At 33.3% G+C, this 23,474-nt stretch overlaps 1 protein-coding gene and 1 long non-coding RNA gene across 3 annotated transcripts in view; both read right to left on the bottom strand.

The window, feature by feature from the left end:
* Window positions 1–23,474, bottom strand: part of LOC141491409 (uncharacterized) — a 43,481-nt gene that overhangs the window by 18,999 nt on the left and 1,008 nt on the right. Inside the window, exons 2-3 of one of the 2 annotated variants that reach the window (XR_012469595.1) lie at window positions 11,442–11,609; window positions 7,291–8,238 (exon numbers count right to left, since the gene is read on the bottom strand). This is a non-coding gene — a long non-coding RNA (uncharacterized LOC141491409). Of the gene's footprint in view, window positions 1–7,290; window positions 8,239–11,441; window positions 11,610–23,474 lie in introns of those variants that run through there. The other variant, XR_012469594.1, reaches the window with a different exon arrangement.
* On the bottom strand, window positions 21,556–22,400 carry LOC141491408 (olfactory receptor 5K1-like). Its single transcript, XM_074192308.1, has one exon. It carries the CDS (start codon window positions 22,350–22,352, stop codon window positions 21,702–21,704), a length of 651 nt encoding a protein of 216 aa, XP_074048409.1. The 5' UTR covers window positions 22,353–22,400; the 3' UTR covers window positions 21,556–21,701.

Genomic DNA, 23,474 nt, shown 5'->3' with positions numbered 1-23,474 from the left:
AAATTATAGACCTATCTCCCTGATGAATATAGATGCAAAAATCTTCAATAAAATCTTAGCAAAACAATTACAAGTCATCACTAGGATAATACATTATGATCAAGTAGGATTTATTCCAGGAATGCAGGGTTGGTTCAATATTAGGAAAACTGTTAGTATACTCAATTATATCAACAAAAAACCTATCAGAAACCATATGATCATATCAATAGATGCTGAAAAAGCTTTTGACAAAATACAGCATCCATTCCTACTAAAAACACTAGAGAGTGTAAGAATAAATGGACCATTCCTTAGAATAATTAGCAATATCTATCTGAAACCACCAACAAGCATTATATTCAAGGGGGAGAGGCTAGAGGAATTCCCAATAAGATCAGGGGTGAAACAAGGGTGCCCCTTATCACCACTACTATTCAATATTGTATTAGAAATGTTAGCTTCAGCAATTAGAGAAGAAAAAGAAATTGAAGGAATTTGAATTGGGAAGGAAGAGACAAAACTCTCACTCTTTGCATTTGACATGATGGTCTACCTAGAGAATCCCAAGAAATCATCCAAAAAACTACTGGAAACAATTAGCAAATTTAGCAAAGTTGCAGGCTATAAAATAAACCCTCATAAATCCTCAACTTTTCTATATATGTCTAGCAAGATACAGCAGGAAGAGCTAGAAAGAGAAATCCCATTCAAAGTAACCTCAGACAATATAAAATACTTGGGAGTCTATTTGCCAAGACAGACTCAGAATCTTTTTGAAAACAATTATAAAACACTTCTCACACAAATTAAATCAGATTTAAATAACTGGGCAAATATCAACAGAGCTAATATGATAAAAATGACAATTCTACCAAAATTAAACTATCTGTTTAGTGCCCTACTAATCAAAATCCCAAAAATTTACTTTAATGAGTAAGAAAAAATTGTAAGTAAATTCATATGGAGAAATAAAAAGTCAAGAATTGCCAGGAGCTTAATGGAAAAAAGTGCAAAAGAAGGTGGCTTAGCCCTACCTGATCTAAAATTATATTATAAAGCATCAGTCATCAAAACTGTTTGGTATTGGCTAAGAAATAGAGTGGTGGACCAGTGGAATAGACTAGATGTAAAAGCAGATGATTATAGTAAGCTGCTGTTTGATAAAACCAAAGAGTCCAGCTATTGAGATAAAAACTCCCTCTTTGATAAAAACTGCTGGGATAATTGGAAGAAACTTAAATTAGACCAACACCTAACACCCTTTACCAAGATAAAATTCAAATGGTTACAGGACTTAGGCACAAAAAACAATAATATAAGCAAATTAGAAGATCAAGGACTAGTTTACCTGTCAGATCTATGGAAAGGGGAGTAGTTTATGACTAAGGAAGAGTTGGAGAACATCACCAAAAACCAATTAGATGATTTCGACTACATTAAATTAAAAAGCTTTTGCACAGATAAAACCACTGTAACCAAGTTCAAAAGAAATGTAGTAAATTGGGAAACAATCTTTACAACTAATGATTCTGACAAAGGACTCATTTCTAAAATATACAGAGAACTGAGTCACATTTTTTTACTGTTTTTTTTTCAAGGCAAATAGGGTTAAGTGGCTTGCCGAAGGCCACACAACTAGGTAATTATTAAGTGTCTGAGACCAGATTTTAACCCAGGTACTCCTGACTCCAGGGCTGGTGCTTTATCCACTGTGCCACCTAGCCACCCATGAGTCATATTTTTAAAACAAAAAGCCATTCCCCAATTGACAAATGGTCAAATGATATGCAAAGGCAATTTGCAGATGAGGAGATCAAAGCAATCCATAGCCATATGAAAAAATGCTCTAAATCATTGATTATCAGAGAAATGCAAATTAAAGCTTCTCTGAGGTACCACCTCACCCCTCTCAGATTAGCCAATATGACCACAAAGGATAATGATCATTGTTGGAAGGGTTGTGGGACACTATTACACTGTTGATGGAGCTGTGAACTCATCCAACCTTTCTGGAGAGCTATTTGGAACTATGTCCAAAGGGCAACAAAAGTGTGCATACTGTTTGATCCAGCAATACCACTACTGGGTCTATATCCTAAAGAAATGATGAAAAAGGGTAAAAATATCTCTTGTACAAAAGTATTTATAGCAGCCCTGTTTGTGGTGGCAAAGAATTGGAAATCAATTAAATGTCCTTCAATTGGGGAATGGCTTAGCAAACTGTGGTATATGTATGTCATGGAACATTATTGTTCTATTAGGAACCAGGAGGGATGGGATTTCAGGGAAGCCTGGAGGGATTTGCATGAACTGATGCTGAGTGAGATGAGCAGAACCAGAAAAACACTGTATAATCTAACAGCAACATGGGAGTGAAGATCAACCTTGAAGAACTTGCTCATTCCATCAGTGCAACATTCAGGAACAATTTTGGGCTGTTTGCAAAGGAGAGTGCCATCTGTATCCAGATAAGGAGATGTGGAGTTTGAACAAAGCTCAAGGACTATTCCCTTTAATTTAGAAAACAAACAGATATCTTAAAGTCTGATCTTGTTACCTCTTAGACTTCCTGTCTCTTCTTTAAGGATATGATTTCTCTCTCATCACACTCAATTTGGATCAAGGTACAACATGGAAACAAAGTAAAGACTGACAGATTGCTTTTCTTGGAGGGGTTGGGGGAGGGAAATAAGATTGGAGGGAAAATTGTAAAACTCAAATAATATCTTTTTTTGTGGGGGGGGGGGGGTGGTTTGCAAGGCAAACAGGGTTAAGTGGCTTGCCCAAGGCCACACAGCTAGGTAATTATTAAATGTCTGAGACTGGATTTGAACCCAGGTACTCCTGACTCTAGGGCCAGTGCTTTATCCACTACGCCACCTAGTCACCCTCAAATAACATCTTTAATAAAAATAAATTTAAAAAAAAATATGACAAATCTTAAAAAAAAAGTGATGTCCATGGAAAGGAAGCATTTACAATGTAAATCTTCAAGAAGATTCTAATTAGGGTGGTATTGAATGGTTGCAAAATCCAACTATCCAAACTCTTCCCATTCCCTGCTCTTCCCAACTCAACCCTAAGTAGTCAATTTTCACAGTGAATAGAGCAGTGAACTTGAAGTCAAGAGAACTTATATTAGTAGTTGTGTGTCCCTAGTCCTTTTAAAAACCCATTTTTTTTCTTTTAAAGAGTTGTACTCAGTAGTTTCTAGATTTGAATCTATGATAGATTTTATTAAAAACAATTATACTAATCTAATCTGACTTCTCTTCCCTAAACCACACAATTTAGAATTTGGTCATATACTATGCAGTAGCTTTCTTTCTGTCAATGTTCTTGCATTCTTTAATAAAGCAATTTAATAAAGCAATTTTGGGGCAGGAAATATGTATTATAGCTTTTATTTTTCCAACACCCAAACAGTAATGAATACTTTTAAAGCCGAATGAATATTCATTGCAATCAATTGCCCAAATTGCCTCTTTTCTATAGTTAAAAATAAAGTACCAGTATTTAAGATTATTTGATGATGGGACCATGAACAAAATTATCTTCCTTGTATTCAGAAATGATAGAAAGTTTTACTTTCTTATTAAGTTCACTATTGATGACATTTAGAAATATATATATATATATATATAATTATATATATGACAAATTTAAGAATTATTTTGCTAGACTTCACTAGAAATAAATTCAATCCACATGAAAACAAACATACTACAGAATATTGAGAGAGATATAAAATGGAATATATAAATTGCCACATTTCAGCAAAAAATTAATGAAATATTATTTCCAAGTCAATTTAATAATTATGCTTGAAATAGCACAAATGTAAGCAAGTGCCATTAAAGAGATGAGCAGTATAGATGAGCAGTATAATGATGATGAAAAGAACCTTAGTTTTTTAGTTAGAGAGCCCAGGTTCAAAGTCTTCCTTTGATTTTAGATGACTGTGTGAATTTCTTTTAAGTCATATAGCCTCTCCTAATCCTTAGTTTCTTCATCTGTAAAACAAATGTGTTGGAGTAAATGTTCTCTGAGCACTCTTCCTTTATCTTCTAATCCTATTTTACTGGAACAGAAATCAGATTCTATGGAATTAAACTTTCAAAAATAGTCACTTGAGGAAATTACAAGAGTTAGGAATTAAATTTAATCAGTAATCAGTGTCATTTCTAAACAAATAGCCATGACCTTGAGGTCACTGAACATCCTTTAGTTTGTGCTTAGTCTGAATCCTTCAGAGATTTCATTGTGTGTCCTTATAGACACTTTCTATAGATTTATCATTACAACATTCACAGGATTCTAATATTATGTTGATTTACTGAGCTTGGGATCCCTAAATGATACAATCCATTTCCTTGGGTAGTCACTGACAGACACTTCTGAATGAATCTTCAGTTTTCAAATGGATTCCTGTTTTCATTCAGCATTCAAGTCAAAAGTTATTTTTAGCAGGAAGCATTTCCTAATTTTCTCCAGTTGCTAATTCTTTCAAGATTACCCTGTGTCTATCTGATTAATGTCTGTATATGGGCACATTGTCTCTGATCCATTAGGATGTAAGCTCCTTGGGCAAAGGACCTTTGCAATTTTATCTCTATATCTTAGTGCTTAGTATAGAACCTGGTATATAGGAAAAAACCAAATTCTTCCTGGCTTCACTGATTGAGTTAAACCTGAGAGTAGACAATGTATCCTTGAATTTATTTTTTCCTTTAAAAAAGGATTGATGTATTTCAGCTTTGAGATTATAGAATTTAATATCTAATAAAAATTTATTTTCTTATGTTATTTCTTAAAAAATATTTTTATTATAATTGAATCAATAAGAGACAGAGGATAAATTTTGTTTCAAGTATTATGAGATTTTTTTTTCCAGGATCTTTTTCAGGACACTGATTACTTGCTCATTCTTCAGGCTATAAATGAAAGGCTTTTAAAAATTATGACTATTGTATAAAAATAACAATAGGCATATTCTAATTCCCTTCATTAATAGAACTTGACTGAACATAACATGAAGAGAAATGAACCATGGAATATCAAAACAGACACAGAATTGGATGCATAAATGAAAAAAGACTTTGCTTTGTCTCTCCTTGGACTTCATTCTGAAGATAGTGAAAAGGGTGCAAGGATATGAGACTGAAATAATGATTTTAGTGAAGACTAGAATTGAACCTGAAAGGACAACTATAATCAGTTCATCAGGATAGTCTGAGCAATGGGATTTCACTGCACAGAAAAATATTTATTCAATGGGACCTACAAAAAATTAACCTGAATATAAATCCTGTATGAATTATACAGTATAATTAGCATACAAAGAGCATCTGAATGCAGAGCTTCCTTGACATTATGATGGGATAATGCAGTAGGTTACATATCACTACATAACCTTTTTTTATATCCCTAATTCAGTCCCTGATAAGTTCTTAATTAAAGTAAGCTCTTAATTAAATGCTTGTTGACTTTTTTTTATTTTCTCCAACCTGATTTGAAATGGGATTCTGGGTCATCTGAACAACAATGTGGAAAACTAGACATTTGCTTTGAATTCTATGACCTCTCAAATCTCTCCAAACAGAAATTATGGGACAAGACAGAACAATGCCATCTATCTCCAAGGTATAACACATCCAGAATCTAGAAAAAAGTTTTAAAATGACTAGAATTAATACCATGGAAACTTTGTTTACATGAAGAAAACAGAAAAAAGAGAAAGACCAGATAATTATAAAGATCATGAAGCAGAGAATAAAGATGTAGATTAGAAAGAAAGAGAAGATGGATAATAAATAGTGTGAGAGAAACCCTTTATGGAAAGTAACACAAAAATGAAATTTGAAAAAAACCAATCAACAGAAATATTTAAAAGGGAATATAGGAAGGGGAAATCTTAATTAACTGAAAGAATAAAAAGTGGGGGGAAATTATATAATTATATATACATACATACATTTATATAATTATATATGAATACTATATAATTATATAAAAGCAAGAGAGAGAAAAAGGAACTAATAAGCAAACTACAAAAGGAAAAAAGGTAACAAATAAGAGTCAGTTAGAACAGAATCACCTAAATAAAAATATGTTTAAAGAAAAGTAACTGAAGGAATATGGTACTGTGCTTACAACAAAAGAGAGGAAAAGTCATAACTTGAAAAAATATTAGATGGTTTTCTCCATCTGTCTAATATTTTTTCAAACTCTCATATAGTGAATGATGAATTAAAAATTCCTGTATATATATATATAGTGAGAATGAATTAAAAATCCTAATCAAACAAGTGACTGATTAGATTAAAAAAAACCTATAATTGTAACTCACCAGAAATATATTTGAAAAGTGAAGACATACACAAAATAAAATTAAGTGAAAGGAAAAATTTATCATATATCAAGTGAATCCAAAAAAGCAGGAGTCACAAGTATGCTACCTGAAAATGAAAAAACAAACATTATAAAATAGAGATGAACAAGGAAATTATATTATGCTAAAAGGAACTATAGACAATAGTTACAACAAAAATCAATAAAAAATTTATACTCTCCCTAGAACTTTAAAAAACATTGACTATGTACTAAGTAACCTTGATATTGCAAACAAAATATTCAAAGGGTAGAAATAGTTAATACATCCTTTGCAGGGCAAAATTCAGTACAAATAATCCTTTGTTCAGGGACTACACATGCAAAAAAAAAAGATACAGACCCAAATGGAGACAATAATGAAATAGTAATAATGTCTGAGTCAAAGAAAAAATCATAGAAATCACTGTGAAAAAATTATGAAAAAGAAAACGAGAAGGATGAAGCAAGATGCAAAATTTCTAGGATGCTTTTAAAGCAGTCCTCTGAGGAAAAAAAAATCTTATCCTTACAAACGTACTTTAACAAAGTAGAAAAAAAGAGGATTAATAATCTGAATAAGTATTTTGAAAATCAGTCATCCAATAAGTAAACAAATCTATCTAAGGATAAAAGAGTACATATTAAAAATAAAAAGGGAAACAAAAATTTGAAATAAAAAATAAGAATGATCAATAAAACTGAAAGTTGATTCTTTGCAAAAACAAATTTGATTCTTAGGTAATTTCATTTTTTTTTTGCAAGGTGAATGGGGTTAAGTGGCTTGCCCAAGTCCACACAGCTAGGAAATTATTTTAAGTGTATGAGGCCAGATTTGAACTCAGATACTACTGACTCCAGGGCCAGTGCTCTATCCACTGTGCCTCCTAGCCACCCCATGGTAATTTGATTTTTGAAAGAGAACAGTAAATAAAATTAATAAAATTGCAAATAGACAACTTGAAATCACCACAAACAAGAAATAAAAAATAATCAAGACATATTATGCAAAGGTATATACTAACAAAATGGAGACCATAAAAAAATACCCTTAAAAATACAAAATACCTATCAGAAGACCAGATAGCAATCTTTAACTGATTCATTCTTGGAAAGGAAATACATCTAAATTTCAAAGGAACTACCAAAGGAAAATTAAAAACTTCTGTTCCTGATGGATTCACAAGAGAATGTTATTGAACTTTTAAAGACCAATTAGTACTCATCCTTCACAAATTATTCAAAAATAGGGAAACATAAAGCACAAAATGAAAACCATAGGTCAATATCATTACTCAGTATTGATTCAAAATTTTTAAATAAAATCTTATCAGACTGCAATGAATTATCCAAGAAATCAATCATTACCACCAAGTGACACCTGTACCAGGAGTACAAGGTTGGTTCAACATTAGGAAAATATAATCATATTAAAAACCAAAACATCCCCAAAATACATGACTATCTCAATAGATTTAGAAAAAATCCTTTAACAAAATACAACACATTTTTTGATAAAATTCCTTTGAAGTAGCTCTCTCTTCAGTTGTCTGTAAGGTGCTTGGTTCTTCTTCAGAAGCTAAGGCTGCATTGAGGTGAACTCACTTCAGTCAGCAACTAGCACCACTACAAACAAGTCTCCTCATCTGCTCACTTGCATCTACTCTGCCCTCATCCTTCACGATGAAGTTACAGTCACAGAGGATAAAATTAATGCCCTCATTAAAGGAGCAGATGTGAATGTTGTACCATTCTGGCCTGGATTATTTGCAAAGGCTCTATCCAATGTCAATATTGGAAGTCTCTTTTGCAATGTAGGAGTTGGTGGACCTGCCCCAGCAGCTGGAGGTGCTGCCCCTGATGGAGGTGCTGCTCCTGCTAGCCAAGCTGCTCCAGGTGAGGAGAAGAAGAAAGAGGAAACAAAAAAAGAAGAATCTGAGGAGTTTTTGTAACATTAAATAAAAAGCTTAATTCAACTAAAAAAATTTTATGAAGTATAGATATAGAGGGACTTTATTAAACTCATAAAAAGCAGATATATTTAAAACCAAAAATAAGTATCATATGCAATGAAGAATCATTATAACCATTTCCAGTAATTTTGGAGTGAAATGGGTCCACTCTCTCTAATTTCATTTAATATAGTTTGAAGCATGGTGACAGCAGCAATGAGCAGAGAAAGAAATTAAAGGCATAAAGATAGTTAAACTGGGGACAAAATTATTATTATTATTATTTGCTGATTACATGATAATTTACTTGAGACAGTTATCAAGTGGGAATACTGAAGGAAGATAGGAAAGGGCCCAGGAGAGAACCTTGATTTATACTCACAGTTAGGGGACATAAAAGAGAATGAAAACTTACAAAGGAAACTCAGGAGGAAGACTTGAATAAGCTAGAGGAAAACCAAGAAAGCAGTGTCAGAGACCCAGAAAGGAAAGTTAATTCAGAAGATGAAGATAGTCAAAAATATCAATGTTACAGATAAATCAAAAGGGAAGAGAATGGTTAAGTCCATTAGATACAGCAGTTACTTAAAAAATCATTGGTTACTTTGAAAATGGTAGTTTCATTTATCTGATGAAGTCAGAGACAAGTTTATAGAGGTTTTAGAAGCAGGAGAAGTAGAATAATTGAGTATAAATAATTTTTCCAAGAGATTTAGCTAAGATTTAAAAAAAAATTTTTTTAAATCCTTCCAGTGAAGTAAATCAATAAGCACTAATTAAACATCTACTGAGCCAAGTGCTAGGGATACAAAGAAAAGGAATAGACAATCTCCACATTCAATCTAATTGGAGAGACAACCTAAAAATAACACTATATAAACAAGAAACATAAAGCATTAATTGTCGTTAATCTATAGAGGGAAGGCACTTATATTCAGGGTCTTTAGGACAGGCTTTTCTAAGGAGATGGGATTTTAGCTGGAACTTTAAGCAATCTAAGGAAGCTAGGAGGTATTTAGGAGGGGAGAGTTTCTAGTCATGGGAAATAGCCAGTGGAAAATACATGGAGACTGGAGGGTCCTGTGCAAGGAAGAGCAAGGAGACCAATATCACTGAGTTGTAAAGGATGTGGTGAGAAGTGAATTATTAAAACAAAAAAAAAAAATGGATAGGGATAGGTTGTGAAGGACTTTGAATGACAAAACGAGGATTTTACATTTCATCTCAGAAGTGATAGGGAACCACTAAGAGTTTATTGAATGAAGGGCTGGAGGGGTGACTTGATCAGATCTTTGCTTCTAGTTGATTAATTTGACAGCTGAATAGCTGATTGGAGGATAAACTGTAGTGGGGAGAGATTTGTAAGTGGCAGCCCTGTCAACTACTGATACTGACCTAGTATGTAGAATTCATCCCACCATAGTCCATCACCTCTCTTCTAAAAGGAAGTGTGCTCTAGTATCTGTTACTTGTTGATTTATCTTAGCTTAGATTGTTACAACTATCATTTGTATTGTTCTCCTTGTTCTGCTTTCTTCACTCTATATCACATCACTTCATATCACGTTTTTTTCTGAATCCCTCATATCATTATTCCTTATGTTACAATAACTAATGAATTCATATCATATTTTATTTGTCCATTTCCCTTTTTCATTTGTCTACGCTTTTTCTAAATTTGGCCTATGTCAAAAAGTGTTTGTAGGGGCAGCTAGGTGGTACAGTGGACAAAGCACCGGCCCTGGAGTCAGGAGTACCTGGGTTCAAAGCTGGTCTCAGACACTTAATAATTACCTAGCTGTGTGGCCTTGGGCAAGCCACTTAACCCCATTTGCCTTACAAAAAAAAGAAGTGTTTGTAATAATAATTAGATATTTGTAGGATGAAATAGAATATTTCTTTCTGTAACTGGCATCCTTGGAGTGTACTCCAAGTGAAAGTAGTGCAAAAAGTTTATATCCCTGTACCACTTAACTTTTTTTTTATTTTTTTATTTTTTTTATTTTTTTACCACTTAACTTTTAAGTAATTACTCATTTTCACAGATTTTTAACAATTCTCTGAATGTTTTGAGTTGTCAGACTTTTTTTCATGGATGTAAAATTAAAGATTTTCCCGTCACTTCTAGTTTCTCTTTTGTGGGCACAAAAACCTTTTAATTTTAAATAATTTAAATTATATATTTTATCATTAGAAATCAGCTCTACTTCTTATCTTGTGAATTCTTCCCCAAACCAAAATTAAATAAGTTATCTCTTTCTTTTGGATGATTTATCCAACCAAAAGTAATTGAGACTCATACATAAAATGATATTCTAAACTGACTTTCTGCCAAATAACTTTAATTCTAGATAACTCTTGTCAGAAAAAAGCCAACAAGCCAACAAGTTGTTTTTATCATTAGCAACAAGCTGGATTTATCATAAAAAATTACAAGTACAAGTACAATATAGTACAATATAGAACTTAAAAGCTTCATTTCTTTTGATAAGATTAAATTTTAAAGGTTTTGCATAAACAAAACCAATGTAGTCAAAATTAGAAAGAAAGCAGGAAATTGGGGAAAATTTTTAAAGTAAATTTCTTTGATAATGACCTCTTGTCTCAAACATATTGGAAACTGAGACAAATTTATAAAAAATGAGTCATTTTTGATTGATAAATGGTCAAAGGATGTGAACAATATGTCTGCAATAGAAATAATCAAAGTTATCAATGGTCATATGAAAAAGTCTACAAATCACTACCAATTAGAGAAACGTAAATTAAATCAATTATAGGAACCACCTCAAAGAAAAAGGAAAAGGACACAAAGTGCAAAAATATTTATATATTTGTGGTAGTAAAAAATGAAGAACTGAAGAAATATTCATCAATTGGGGAGTGATTGAAGTGTTCATGGTTATGATGGAATGCTATTGTGCTTTAGGAAATGTTGAAAAGTTGTCAAAGAAACCTGGGGAAACATATAAGCTGGTGCAAAGTTAAATGAGAAGTACCAAGAGAACAATGCATACAGTAACAGCAATATTGTAAGGGTGATCAACAATTACTGTGATCAATTCAATGATCATTGATGATGATCAATGATATAATGATCAATAATTCCAAAGGACTCCTAGTGAAAAAGCTATCCACCTCCAAAGAGAAGTGATGAAGTCTGAGTGCAAATTGAAGAATATTTTTCACTTGATATTTTTTGTCTTTTATTCCTTTGCAACTTGACCAAGATAAAAATATGCTTTTCATGACTTCATATTTATGATGGGCGTTGAATTTCTTGCTTTCCCAATGAGAAGGTGAATCCTAGAAGGAGGGAAAAAATTTTCAATTAAAAATAAAATTAAAAAAAATTAAAAATACAAAACCTTTATTCCTAACATACTTCTTCCTGACATCTAAATATAAGGCTTATATGTTTGATCCATACCATATCTTTCCAGTAACCCAAGTTTACAACCCTGCAACCATCCTCAATTCTTCCCACTGCCACTATATTCATGTGCTTACCAAGTCATATTAATTCAGTTAGCACAATTTTTCTTGTATAAATCCTCTTCTTTTCACTTGAACAGCCATTATTCTAGTTGAGTATCACTGCAATTGCCCCTCATTGGTCACCCTGCATCCACTTTCTCCCCTCCTCAGTCTATCACCTTCATAATTGCCTAATAAATATTCCTAAACCCTTCATCTAATCAAATCATTCCCATGCTCAAGCAACTTGAAGGAATTCTCTAATGTCTCTAAAGTTAAAAAAATAAAGAAACCTACATCCAACTGATCTATTCTATGTTCCCTTTACATGACTCCCTTTTCCTGCTTCCAAGTTTTGAACATGGTATTCTCCATGCTTGGAATGTTCTCCCACCTCACCTCCACCCCTTGTAAATCCCCTGCTGCATTCATGAGTCCCCTCAGTGCTAGACCTTCCCTGCCTTTTGTGCACAACTCTTCCCCCTCCCCAAATTTTCATTTACTTTATGCATTTACTTTTATCTCTCTATATATATTGCTGTAAGTTCTGTGAGGCCAGCAGAGGAAATGTTTTAATTTTTGTCTTTGTGTTCCTTTGTCTTTAGTACAATGCCTGGAACATAATAGATAATTGCTTGATAATTGAATGATTAAATGAATGAAAAACCACTTATCAAGTGCATACTATATGTTAACCCTATATGTTAGGGTTATAAATAGAAAACTGAGATAGGCATGGCTTCTTTCAAAGAGCTCATATTCTCATGTGGAATATATAGGGGAGTTCAGCTGAAGGAATGACAGAAAGACTTGGTGGTCTTTGACAGCAAGGTGAATGGTAAGGTCTGGTAGTCCTTAGTTTTCTGACCATCCAGGAAAGTCCAATGTTCTAGATGGTTCAGTGTCAGAGCAGAGGATAGTCTGCTGGTCCAAAGCATAGTGGAGCAAGATGAATGGTTGAACTTTAGTTCTCATCCCTTTGCCCACCAGGAAGTGCACATCTCTCTCAGGATCTGTTTATGAAGAGGAAAATGAAGTTCTCTTTCACTATGAGCTTAATCTTATAATAAAATATTAATACCAATACTTCCACTTTCCCTATGTCCCCACTTCTTTCTACAATCCCTACTTAAATCTCATCTTGTATCTACAGGTTCCTTCCCTGATGCCTATAAATAAATTAAATTATCTTCTATATTTAAAAAAATAACAAAAATGCTTGTTTAGCTGCAATACTACTAACCTTTATCTTTCCTTCCTTTCTTTGCTCAATTTCTTTTTTTTTGTAGTCACTAAAGCATTCAGTTCCTCATCATCTACTTCTTAATCCTTTGCAATGTGTTTTCCACCTCTACCACTTGCTGAAACTTCTCTCTAAAATGTTACCAAAGATTATTGTCTTATCTATTTCTCCCCCTTTCATCAACAGGATGAGATTAAAAGTATGAAAAAGGGAGACAATTACTCATCTATAAAGGAAAAAAAGGGAAAGAGGGAGAAGAAGAAGAAGAAGAAGAAGAAGAAGAAGAAGACAGGAGAGAAAATTATTTTGTGTTCATTATTAGTCATTGTCTTAATTCTCCAATAATTATAAGTTCCATTAAGGCAGAACTGAATTTTTTACTCCCCCCCCCCAATCATTCAAGGAACTTCACACATAGAACGTAATAATACAATGTTACCAATGTTCAATCACATTCAGACACGATTTAACTTAGAAAAAGTTAAAGTTTCTGATCATGCTATTAAGAAATCTGGACCAAAAGGAGGTGCTACAGTGGATTTCCCAAAAGCACTTCTACTGACTAAGGACAGAACAGTCAACTATGTTAGGCTTCAACACAAGAATCAAACTTTTCCCAAGGATTTTAAGTGATATGACAGAATGCCCTTGCTATTTACTTTGGACTTCTATACTTTTCTATTTTATAACATTTAGCATTTATTGAAAATTCCCTCTAGCTACTTCATATACAATATTTTGGGAATATGTCAGTCTACTGAACTATTAAAATCTCAAGTTTCTGGGTAAGGATTCAAGTGGAATTCTCTAAGTTAATATAACCTATGAAGCCAATACAGCTGGGATCCTCTAAAAGACTCGAGATAACCTATGATCTTTAGTGAGGTCACCCTCCTGGCACCTCCAAGTGCTTAATACCTAATATGGAAAACAAAAGCTTGTTAAATTCAAGTGAAGGTACTAATAGTGTCTTCCACTAAGATGACCTCAGTCTCCTACAAGCACTGTTTTTTTTTTAAGGTTTTTTTGCAAGGCAAATGGGGTTAAGTGGCTTACCCAAGGCCACACAGCTAGGTAATTATTAAGTGTCTGAGACCAGATTTGAACTCAGGTACTCCTGACTCCAAGGCCTGTGCTTTATCCACTATGCCACCTGGCTGCCCTCCTACAAGCACTGTTGTCACTTTGTGATGATGAAGTTACCTTTCTTAATGAAGTCCCTCTAGATGCCCCAATAATGATGTCCTTTGTGCATTATTGGGAAGTTTCTGAAACTTTTGTGTAATCACAGAAGCTATTTAATGTAATCATAAATGTAGCCTGTACCCAAGTACCAGACTTTTAATATTGTCCCTAATGGAGACATATGTGAGCACTCATAATTTTTGCTAAGCATTTTTAATTTTTTAAATATACCTTTCCAGTCAACTAGTCAAAGATAAAATTACCCAGAGCATTTGCAGACTTTAATGACCTTCAGAGAGAATGTTTTATTTTTCTGCATCTCAACCAAGGAGAGAGTTAGTAGCATCTCCATATGTATTCTAGAAATATAATTAAGAAGCTTGGCAAATTTCATTACAAAATAAAATGAGATAAAATAGTAAGTTTTTGTGATTGAGGTCGCATCATGTCAAAATCATTGCTTAAGCCTAATATTATTTAAAATATTGATTTATACTTATACATATACACCACTGGAGTACTTCACTAACTGGCACTCACATGTGAATCTGGGGTTCACAGAGGGTAGCTATTCCCAGGTTCAAAGTTGTAATAGATGAGTCCAGGCTCTAACCTCTTTTAGTATGCTCCTAAATCACAATCAATTTGTAGACAAAATTAGCAACTAGCAAAGATATATACTGAGATGACACTATCCTAATATACATGTTTCTATGGGAAGAATGGGTACAAATTTATCATACAGCATAATAAAGGACACATGTAAGAAATATATGGGACCAAAGGTACTCCTTCCTGCCAAACCTCAAAGTATTTCCTTCCTGTGGAGTCATCTCAAATTTTCTGTGAGTCACAACATCACTGCAGTTGGGGTGGGGAGCACTTAATCAGCTGGCCTTCTTTTGTGCAGCTTGAATCTTTATCTTTAAAATTAAATCTCTTAAGAGTCAATAGTCAGCTCTTTTCTTTGCTGCCAAAACTCTTTCTGCTTGGATCTAATTTTGACCTCCATTAGCTATATCTCTGAATTCATGTCTGTCTGGAGTGTGTCTCTGTTTTTTTTTTCAATTATGCTTTGAATCTTTTGAACTGGCATTGCAAATGCTAAATGGAGCATGCTCTTCTCAAAGAGAAACTTTTGCTTCTATTTCATGTCTATGTGAACAGGAAAAATAACATCTTCTTTGCTCTCCACCCCCACCCCCACCCCCACCAAGAGGTGAAGAGTTAGATTCTTCCCCACATTACCTTTGAATCTCTCTCTCTCTTTGAATCACCCAAATTGCCAACTACTTGATGGCTGAATCTACAACTTTGCTATTTGAAGTTCTCAGTGAATTTTAAATCAATCTCTCTAACTCTCTAACTCATTGGATTTGTTCATACCTTACCAAGGAACCACCTATGTTAACACCTTGTTATCACAATAAAATCTCACCATCTATGATGTACATCATGACCACATCAAATCCTCTTCTGCCCCTATGCGAAATTAAATATGACTAGAAATTACTTGGGGTTAAACTAGAAAGAAAGTTTGAGGTGACACAGAATTAGAATAGCATCTCATTTCTTTTTCATTGCAAGAATTTTCATCAACCTGTAAATTTGATGCCTCTTTGTTAAATAGAAGTAGCTGATAGAAAGAGGAATGAAAAATCTCCTGACGCAAAGCTGACAGTCCATCAGAGAAGATCAAAATGAAGAGGAAAAGGAACATGTAAATTCTCAATGAGGAGCCAAAGCATGATAAACAAATACTATTTGTGAAAGACAATGAACCATAATATCTAATAAATGATTGAAATTTAAGGCACACCCTAGAAATCATGTAACATTAGCAAGAAACTCCAGAAAAGTTCAAATGAGAAATAAAATTCATTATAGAAGAAATTTAGAATGAATTTAAATCAGAAATTAGAGGTCTCAATGCAAAATTTAAAAGCACAATTAGCAGATTTGGAAAACAATGAAACATACAGAAAGAATCTTTAAAAAGAACTTTAAAATACCTTAAAATGCATGGGAAAGATATTTATAACAATTAGAATTACACTGTCTTCACCAAAAGTTAGAAAAGACAATGAAAATAAATTCCAAAATCCAAGGACCTCATCTAACAATTCAAAATGGTATAATCTTGCAAACTTGAACTTTATAATAGAAAAGAAAAATGTTCAATATGAAAGAGAACAGATTTAAAACACACAAAAAATTTAACTACAGGAAAATTTGAAAAAAGACAAGCAAAAATCAACAACATTAAGAAGAAAATATAAGAACTGATCCAACAATTCTGGAGATCAATTTGGAACTATGCCCAGAGGGCATATAAAACTGTACATATCCTGTGATCCAGAAATATCACTAATAAGTCTATATCTCAAAGAGGTCAAAGAAGGGCGGGGGGAGGATTTACATGCACAAATATAGCAGCTCATTTTGTGGTAACAAAGAATTGGACATTGAGGGGATGCTCATCAATTGGGGGATGCTTGAATCAATTATGGTATATGATTGTGATGGAATACTCTTGTGCTATAAGATATGATGAGGGAGATGGTTTCAGAAATAACTGAAGACCCTGTATAAATTGATGTAGAATCAGAAGGTTCTTTACATAGAAACAAAAATATTGGAAATAGCAATAAGCAATTAGGAAGGACTTAGCTATTCTGATTAATATTATGATCCAGGACAATTCCAAAGAACTCATGACAAAAATCACTATCCATTGCTATCAGAGAACTGATGAATTTTGAGTGTAAACTAAAGTGTATTTTTTCTACTTTATTTTTCTTACTTTTTTGCAACATAGGTAATATAAAAATATGTTTTGCATGATTTAATGTGCATAACTGAGATATAGTTTACCTTCTCAATGGGTAGGTGAAGTATTGGATAGAGGGAAGACATAGGAATCTGCATTTAACAAATGAATGTTACAAATGAATATTAATTTTCAAAAGCATACATATAATCTGAATGAGCCAAAGTGAAATGATCTCAAAGGTAAGATGGGGAAAAATAGCAGTCTTCCTAAAAACATATGACAGATAAAAACTTGATTACCAAAATGCAGGAAATGATGTAAGAAAATCTAGAATCTCAGTTGTGAGTGACTGAGAAAACAAAAAAGAAATGGTCCTAGGGAACAGATTCAGGAACATACTCTTATGTTCCCTTTGACAAAAGTGGAGGACTGGGGATCAAGGTGGGGAGTGGAGACACACTAAGGGAGAATTTTGTGAAATATACTGATTATCAGGTAGTTTTGTTTAATTGGTTTTTCTTTATTACAATGAAGGATACTATAGGACAGAGGGCAGGACAGTGGTATAGACCTAGAAATAACTGTGATGTAAAAATAATAGGCATCAATAAAACACTTTTTAAAAATCAAAAACAAAAGAAAATTTTCTAAAACTTTTGAATATAAACAACCAACCATCAATTAAGGGAATATATTAAATGATGCTAGGAAGAAAAAAAAAATCTGTGCTTCAAAGGCCAAGACACATAATCGTTAAATTTAATAAAGTTTAATAACAAATGGCAAATTTTACAACCATCTAGGAGAAATACCTTAAAATGCATGGGGAAAATATTTATAATGACATGAATTACACTGCCTTCACCAAAAAGTCAGAAAAGGCAATGAAAATAAATTACAAAAATCCAAGGACCTCAATTCAAAATAGTATAATCCTGCAAAGTTGAACTTTATAATAGAAAAGAAAAATGTTCAACCAAAAAAAAAAGAATATTCAAGTATTTTTGTGAAAACAATAAATAAAAATGAATGGAATTTTCAGTTTCTAAATACAGCAAACAAGAAATACAAGAAGGATAAAAAGAACTATAAAGAAAAGATTAAATAATGAAATCAATTATCACTTCTGCAACATATTGTGGGTTTTTTCCAAGAAAAAGTTTGCTCTAAGGAGTAAAGAAAATATTATAAAAAAGTCATCAAAAGTGTAAATAGGAACAAATAAGGCAAAGATTTTCCAGTACGTTAAAGACACAAGAGAACTGGAATAACTTATTGATAACCCTAGTTCCTTTTAAAGTAAAGCAATGCATTCTGTAGGACAGAACAGTAGAGTGGAAAATTGCATAAATTGAAAGAATAAGGATGGGTGACAAAAGGGATGGGTATGCTCTCCACCAACTCAGTAGATGAACAGTAAAGTAATTCCTATTGTCCATTATTAACAGCAAGAATTGTGGGAGAGGGGCGGCTAGGTTGCACAGTGGATAGAGCACTGGCCCTGGAGTCAGGAGTACCTGAGTTCAAATCCAGCCTCAGACACATAATAATTACCTAGCTGTGTGGCCTTTGGGCAAGCCACTTAATCCCATTGCCTTACCAAAAAAAAAAAAAAAAAAGAATTGTGGGAGAATGGATGGAGGTTTTAGAGTAAGAGACTGACACCAGGGGTTTAGAATGAGAGTGAATGAGGTTCTCTCCCCAAAAGGGAAGAAGGGGGGATGTTTTATTTCCATGGAGGAAGTAGTATGTACTTGTGGTGGTTATGGAATTATAAATAAATATATTTTAGTTGCATACCCTAGGAAAGATTGTTATCACTTATAGAAAACGTTCTGGAAATATTTGACTATTTTTATCAACCTAGGCATTGTGTTTTCCTGTTTTGTCATAGAATTCAGTATTTTCCCAACTCCTAAGGGTCTTGATTCCAGTCTTATCATTTTCCTCTTTTCCTTTCTACCATTTTATTCTCCTGATCTTTGCTTTGACACAGTCCATTTCTTAACCTTTCTGCCTGTTCCTTTTCTTTATTTCCTTTCACTTCTCTACCTGTTGCCTCCATTTAAATAATCATCTTCTAATCTCCATTATTTTTCAACTCATCTCTGAGATCATAATACAGTTAACAGCTAAAAGAAACCTTCAATCTTTTTTTCCCAAATCTATCATTTCACAGATAGAGAAACTAGTCTTAGAGATGTTAATTAACTTGCATGAGATCACAAAGCCAGTTAATGACAAAACCAGAACTGAAACTCAGGTTCTTGCTCTTCTGGTCCATTATGTTTTCCACTACATGATACTGACTCCTCCTCTGATTCTAACTCATACAATAATTCTTTCCCCTCCTAAACATTACCTTACTGTGTGAATGTTACAAAGTGCAGGCTTGGTCTTTTGAACTTTTCTCTATTCTCACCTTAGATAGCTTCTTGATTTTTCTGGTTCCAACTATTATTTTTATTGGAATAACCTTCATTTTTTTCTCCAATTATAACCTGCCACTCCAGGCAATCAAGCTAAAATAAGTACCTACTATGAACCTAGAACTGGGTTATGCTCTAAGAATCCAAAGAAAAATGAATCTGTTCTTAAACTCAAAGGAACTTAGATTCTACTGAGGAGATATTATATGTTTAAAGATAAATAAATGTACTACATAGAGAAAATAAACACACGTGAATTTCATTTGGTCAATAAACAACTATTAAGTGCCTACTTTGTTTCTGATATTGGGCTAAATTCCAGGGTTATAAAAATAAGAAAGGACAGTTCCTCAAGGAACTTATTATCTAAAGGGGAAAGACAAAGTACAAACAAATGTATACAAAGAAAGGCATCTAGTAAAATATGACGTTTTAGTTGTTTTTTTAAAAAGTCAGGAAAGTCAGCAGATGTAGCTGAGGAGAATGAACATTGCAAACCTGGGGGACAGCCAGAGAGAATGTCTGGATTTGAGTGATGGTGATTCTTGATGCTAGAATAGCCAGGAGGCCAGGGTTCTTTGGTCCAAAGAATACTCACTGAGAAGCAAGATAGGAGAATGTAGGACTGAGTGCCAAACAGAGGATTTTGTATTTGATCCTGGAAGCAATAGGGAGTTTATTGTATGTACATGTATCCAGCAGGGAGAAATATGATTAGCTCTGACATTTCAAAAATCATTTTAGCAATTGAATTGAATGTTGGATTAGAGTGGGGAGAGATTTAAAGTAGGCAAACCCATCATAGGCTATGGCAGTAACCAAGTTATGAAGTGATGAAGGCCAGGACTGGAGATAGTAGCATTGTCAGAGGACAGAAAAAACAATATTCTAGATATAGAATGAATAGACAGCTCATTGGATGTGGAGAGTGAGAGAAAGCAAGAAATGAAGGATGACACCTAGGTTATGAGCCTGGGTGATTGGGAAGATGGTAGTAACCTCAATAGAAAGAGGGAAGTTAGGAAGAAGAGAGGATTTGAATGGGAAAAGGGAGAAGATAATGTACCAGACTATGTTGAGTTTAATGTGTCTTAGGAATATCCTATTTAAGATATCCAATAGTCAGTGAGAGAAGTGAGACTGGAGGTCAGCAGAGAAGTTAAAACTGGATAAGTTGGTTGAAAATCAACAACAGAGATGATAATTAGCCAGCTAATCAATTCATCATCTTTTATTTTTCAAATTTTCCTTTGCAATATTTTTTAAGGCTGATACAGTGTCTTTCCTTATGTTTACAAATGAGATGCTTTACTTCAGACTCAGTGAGATTTGAAAGTTTTGGTATTTTCCTCACTAAGGAATCAATCAGTGGCATTTGAGGAAAATATTTCTTGAATTAATTGACATAGTAAAGAATTGCTTTCTAACTGACCACTTACCCAATTCAAACAACAAACATACATGAAGCATAATAGTCTCAGGTTCATAATAGCAATAATTTTATAAAATGACATTACATATTAGCTTCAAAATAAATTGTAATAACATCTATGAAGGAAGTATCATCATGGAACTCCCAAAACAGATGTGCCCTTAAGAGGGAAACAAATTATTTATATGAAAATTCACTTCCAGAAACACTAGTCTTTTGAAAAAATTGTTAAAAACATTAACTGCTCACTATGAATCAGGAAACATACTAAATTATGAGTACACAAAGAGAGGTAAAATAGTTTACAATCTAATGGGGGAGAGAGGAAAAATGGCAAAGAGAGGAAGTTCAGAACACAATCTAAAATGAGATACTTTCTAAGAAAAGAATGATGATGTGAACATCAATAGTAAAGCTTGCTTTTTTTAATTGCTGCTAATTCTAAATCTTGCTAGGATATGGTTACAACAATTTTGAAAACTGTTCATTTGATTTCCCCTTTCCATTGTTGACTTTTTCTGATACTAAGTCAACTTCTTTAGCTTAGTAATCAATAACTTGCTAATGTATTTCATTTTATCAGTCACTTGATGCCTAAATTACTCTCATGGTCTTGGAACTTTGATATCTAGTAATAGATAAATATATACATAATATATTATATAAATATCTAAGCATAATCATACAAATTATGAAATTTCTTCTTCCTTTATGCATGTTTGCTCAATTTGATCTTGTCATTATATAATAATGTAATAATTTTCCTCATACAAAACATTTTTTTATTGAGTTACTTTCCCTAACCAAGATTTTTTAATATCATATTTAAGTCACTGAGATGCAAGGGATTGATTTTATTTCAAAGTATCTTAAGATGCTTCACAGTTCTTTTCAGTGTCTTGATTACTTCCTTGTTTCTCAAACTATAAATAAAAGGATTTAAAAAGGGAATTACTATTGTGTAAAAAATAGCAACTGGAATATCTTTATCTTCTTGTTCAGTTGAGCCTGATTGAATATATAAAAAGAGGATAGAACCATCAAAAATTGAGACAGACACAAAATGAGATGCACAAGTAGAAAAAGCTTTGCCTAGTCCCTCCTTTGATTTCATTCTAAGGATATTGAGAAGGATGTAAAGATAAGAGACCAGGATAGTTGCTACAGTGAAGACTACTATTGATCCTGAAAAGATAAACATTATCCACTCATTAATGTAAGGATCTATACAAGAGAGTTGGTATAATGGAATGATGTCACAAAAGAAATGGTTAATTTGATGGGACCTACAGAAAGTTAATCTGAATAGAAAACCAACATGAATTAGAGAAGCCAAGTTGCCAATTCCATATACTCCAATGATCATCTGAATGCAGAGTTTCTTAGACATCAGAATGGGATAATGTAGAGGATTACATATGGCCACATAACGGTCATATGCCATGGCTGCTAAGAGGAAGCAGTTTGAGGTTTCAGCAAGACAAAGAAAATAAATTTGTACCATTGTCATTTATAATTTTTACAAGAAAATATTTAGTCTTATCACTAAAATTTTCAACAATCCTTCCAACACTTTAAAATTATTCTTATAAAAATGTTTCACAGAGTCAGACAAGGTGACACATGTCCACAATTCCATATTACTGATAGCTTGAGTTTGAAGAGAGGAAAGGATGACAAGGAGGATCAAAACCCTGAGGAATTGTGATTCTTATGAATTTTTAGAAATCTTATCTGTTGACCATCAGATTTTGTTCCTCTGAGCTTCCTCTTCTCTTGTGAATCCAAAACAGTTGTACCTTGTGCAACAGCCACACTCCAATAAACCATTGGCAGATGGGCTAAACCAGATTGAGGGTAACTGACAGGCCTCAGGCATGTAATCAGTAAAGGAGATGTCTACTCTGAACATGTAAAGACTTCCCCCAGTAAAAAGGACAAATGAGAAAATAATTTGTTCCAATGGTCATGAAGGCAGCAGAAGCAAGAGCTATGGAATGCTTAGAATTTGGTCAGAAATGGAAAATGCCAAAGACATCCACTGCATCCTAGCCCATTGCCAGTCATCTTGACTTTTGTCCTGCCACTGGACTTAAATGACAGAAGGGAACCTCTGCCTCACTTAAATCCAATTCACATGCAAATCAAGAAATCATTCCCATGGGGTCATTGGTCTTAGAAAACAAAGAATAAACAACAATATAACAATATGAAGAATTGGTGATGAGTAAAAAATACTAAAAGTTGAATGATATATTTAGAATGATATGAGTTCCAGCTGAATATTCTTTTGCCCAAGACTTCAAGCAATTTAAAGCATGGTTTGGCACACAAGCCTGCATCAGGAGCATCCAAAAACATTTAAGAACATAGAAGTACATAGGGAAAGTTGCTCAAGAACAACAGAAATTCAAATTTATACTACTCTATGACAAAGTGATCTCATTGACAAAATTATTTTCCATAAACTAACTGAAAGAAAAAGCTCTGAAAAAAAACAGTAAAATGAGCCGACATAAAAAAAAAGTACAGATCTTCTTTCTCTGAAGGCAACCCTAAAGTGGGAGAGAGGCTGATGGAATCCTCAAAACTATTTCCCATTACTGCTACTTACTCTCCCCACTTGCAAATG

The sequence above is a fragment of the Macrotis lagotis genome, chromosome 6 (genome assembly GCF_037893015.1).
Source record: "Macrotis lagotis isolate mMagLag1 chromosome 6, bilby.v1.9.chrom.fasta, whole genome shotgun sequence".
Taxonomy (NCBI): Eukaryota; Metazoa; Chordata; class Mammalia; order Peramelemorphia; family Peramelidae; genus Macrotis; species Macrotis lagotis.
The sequence above is the reverse complement of the archived record's forward strand: the minus strand, read 5'-3'. Positions and strand labels throughout refer to the sequence as shown.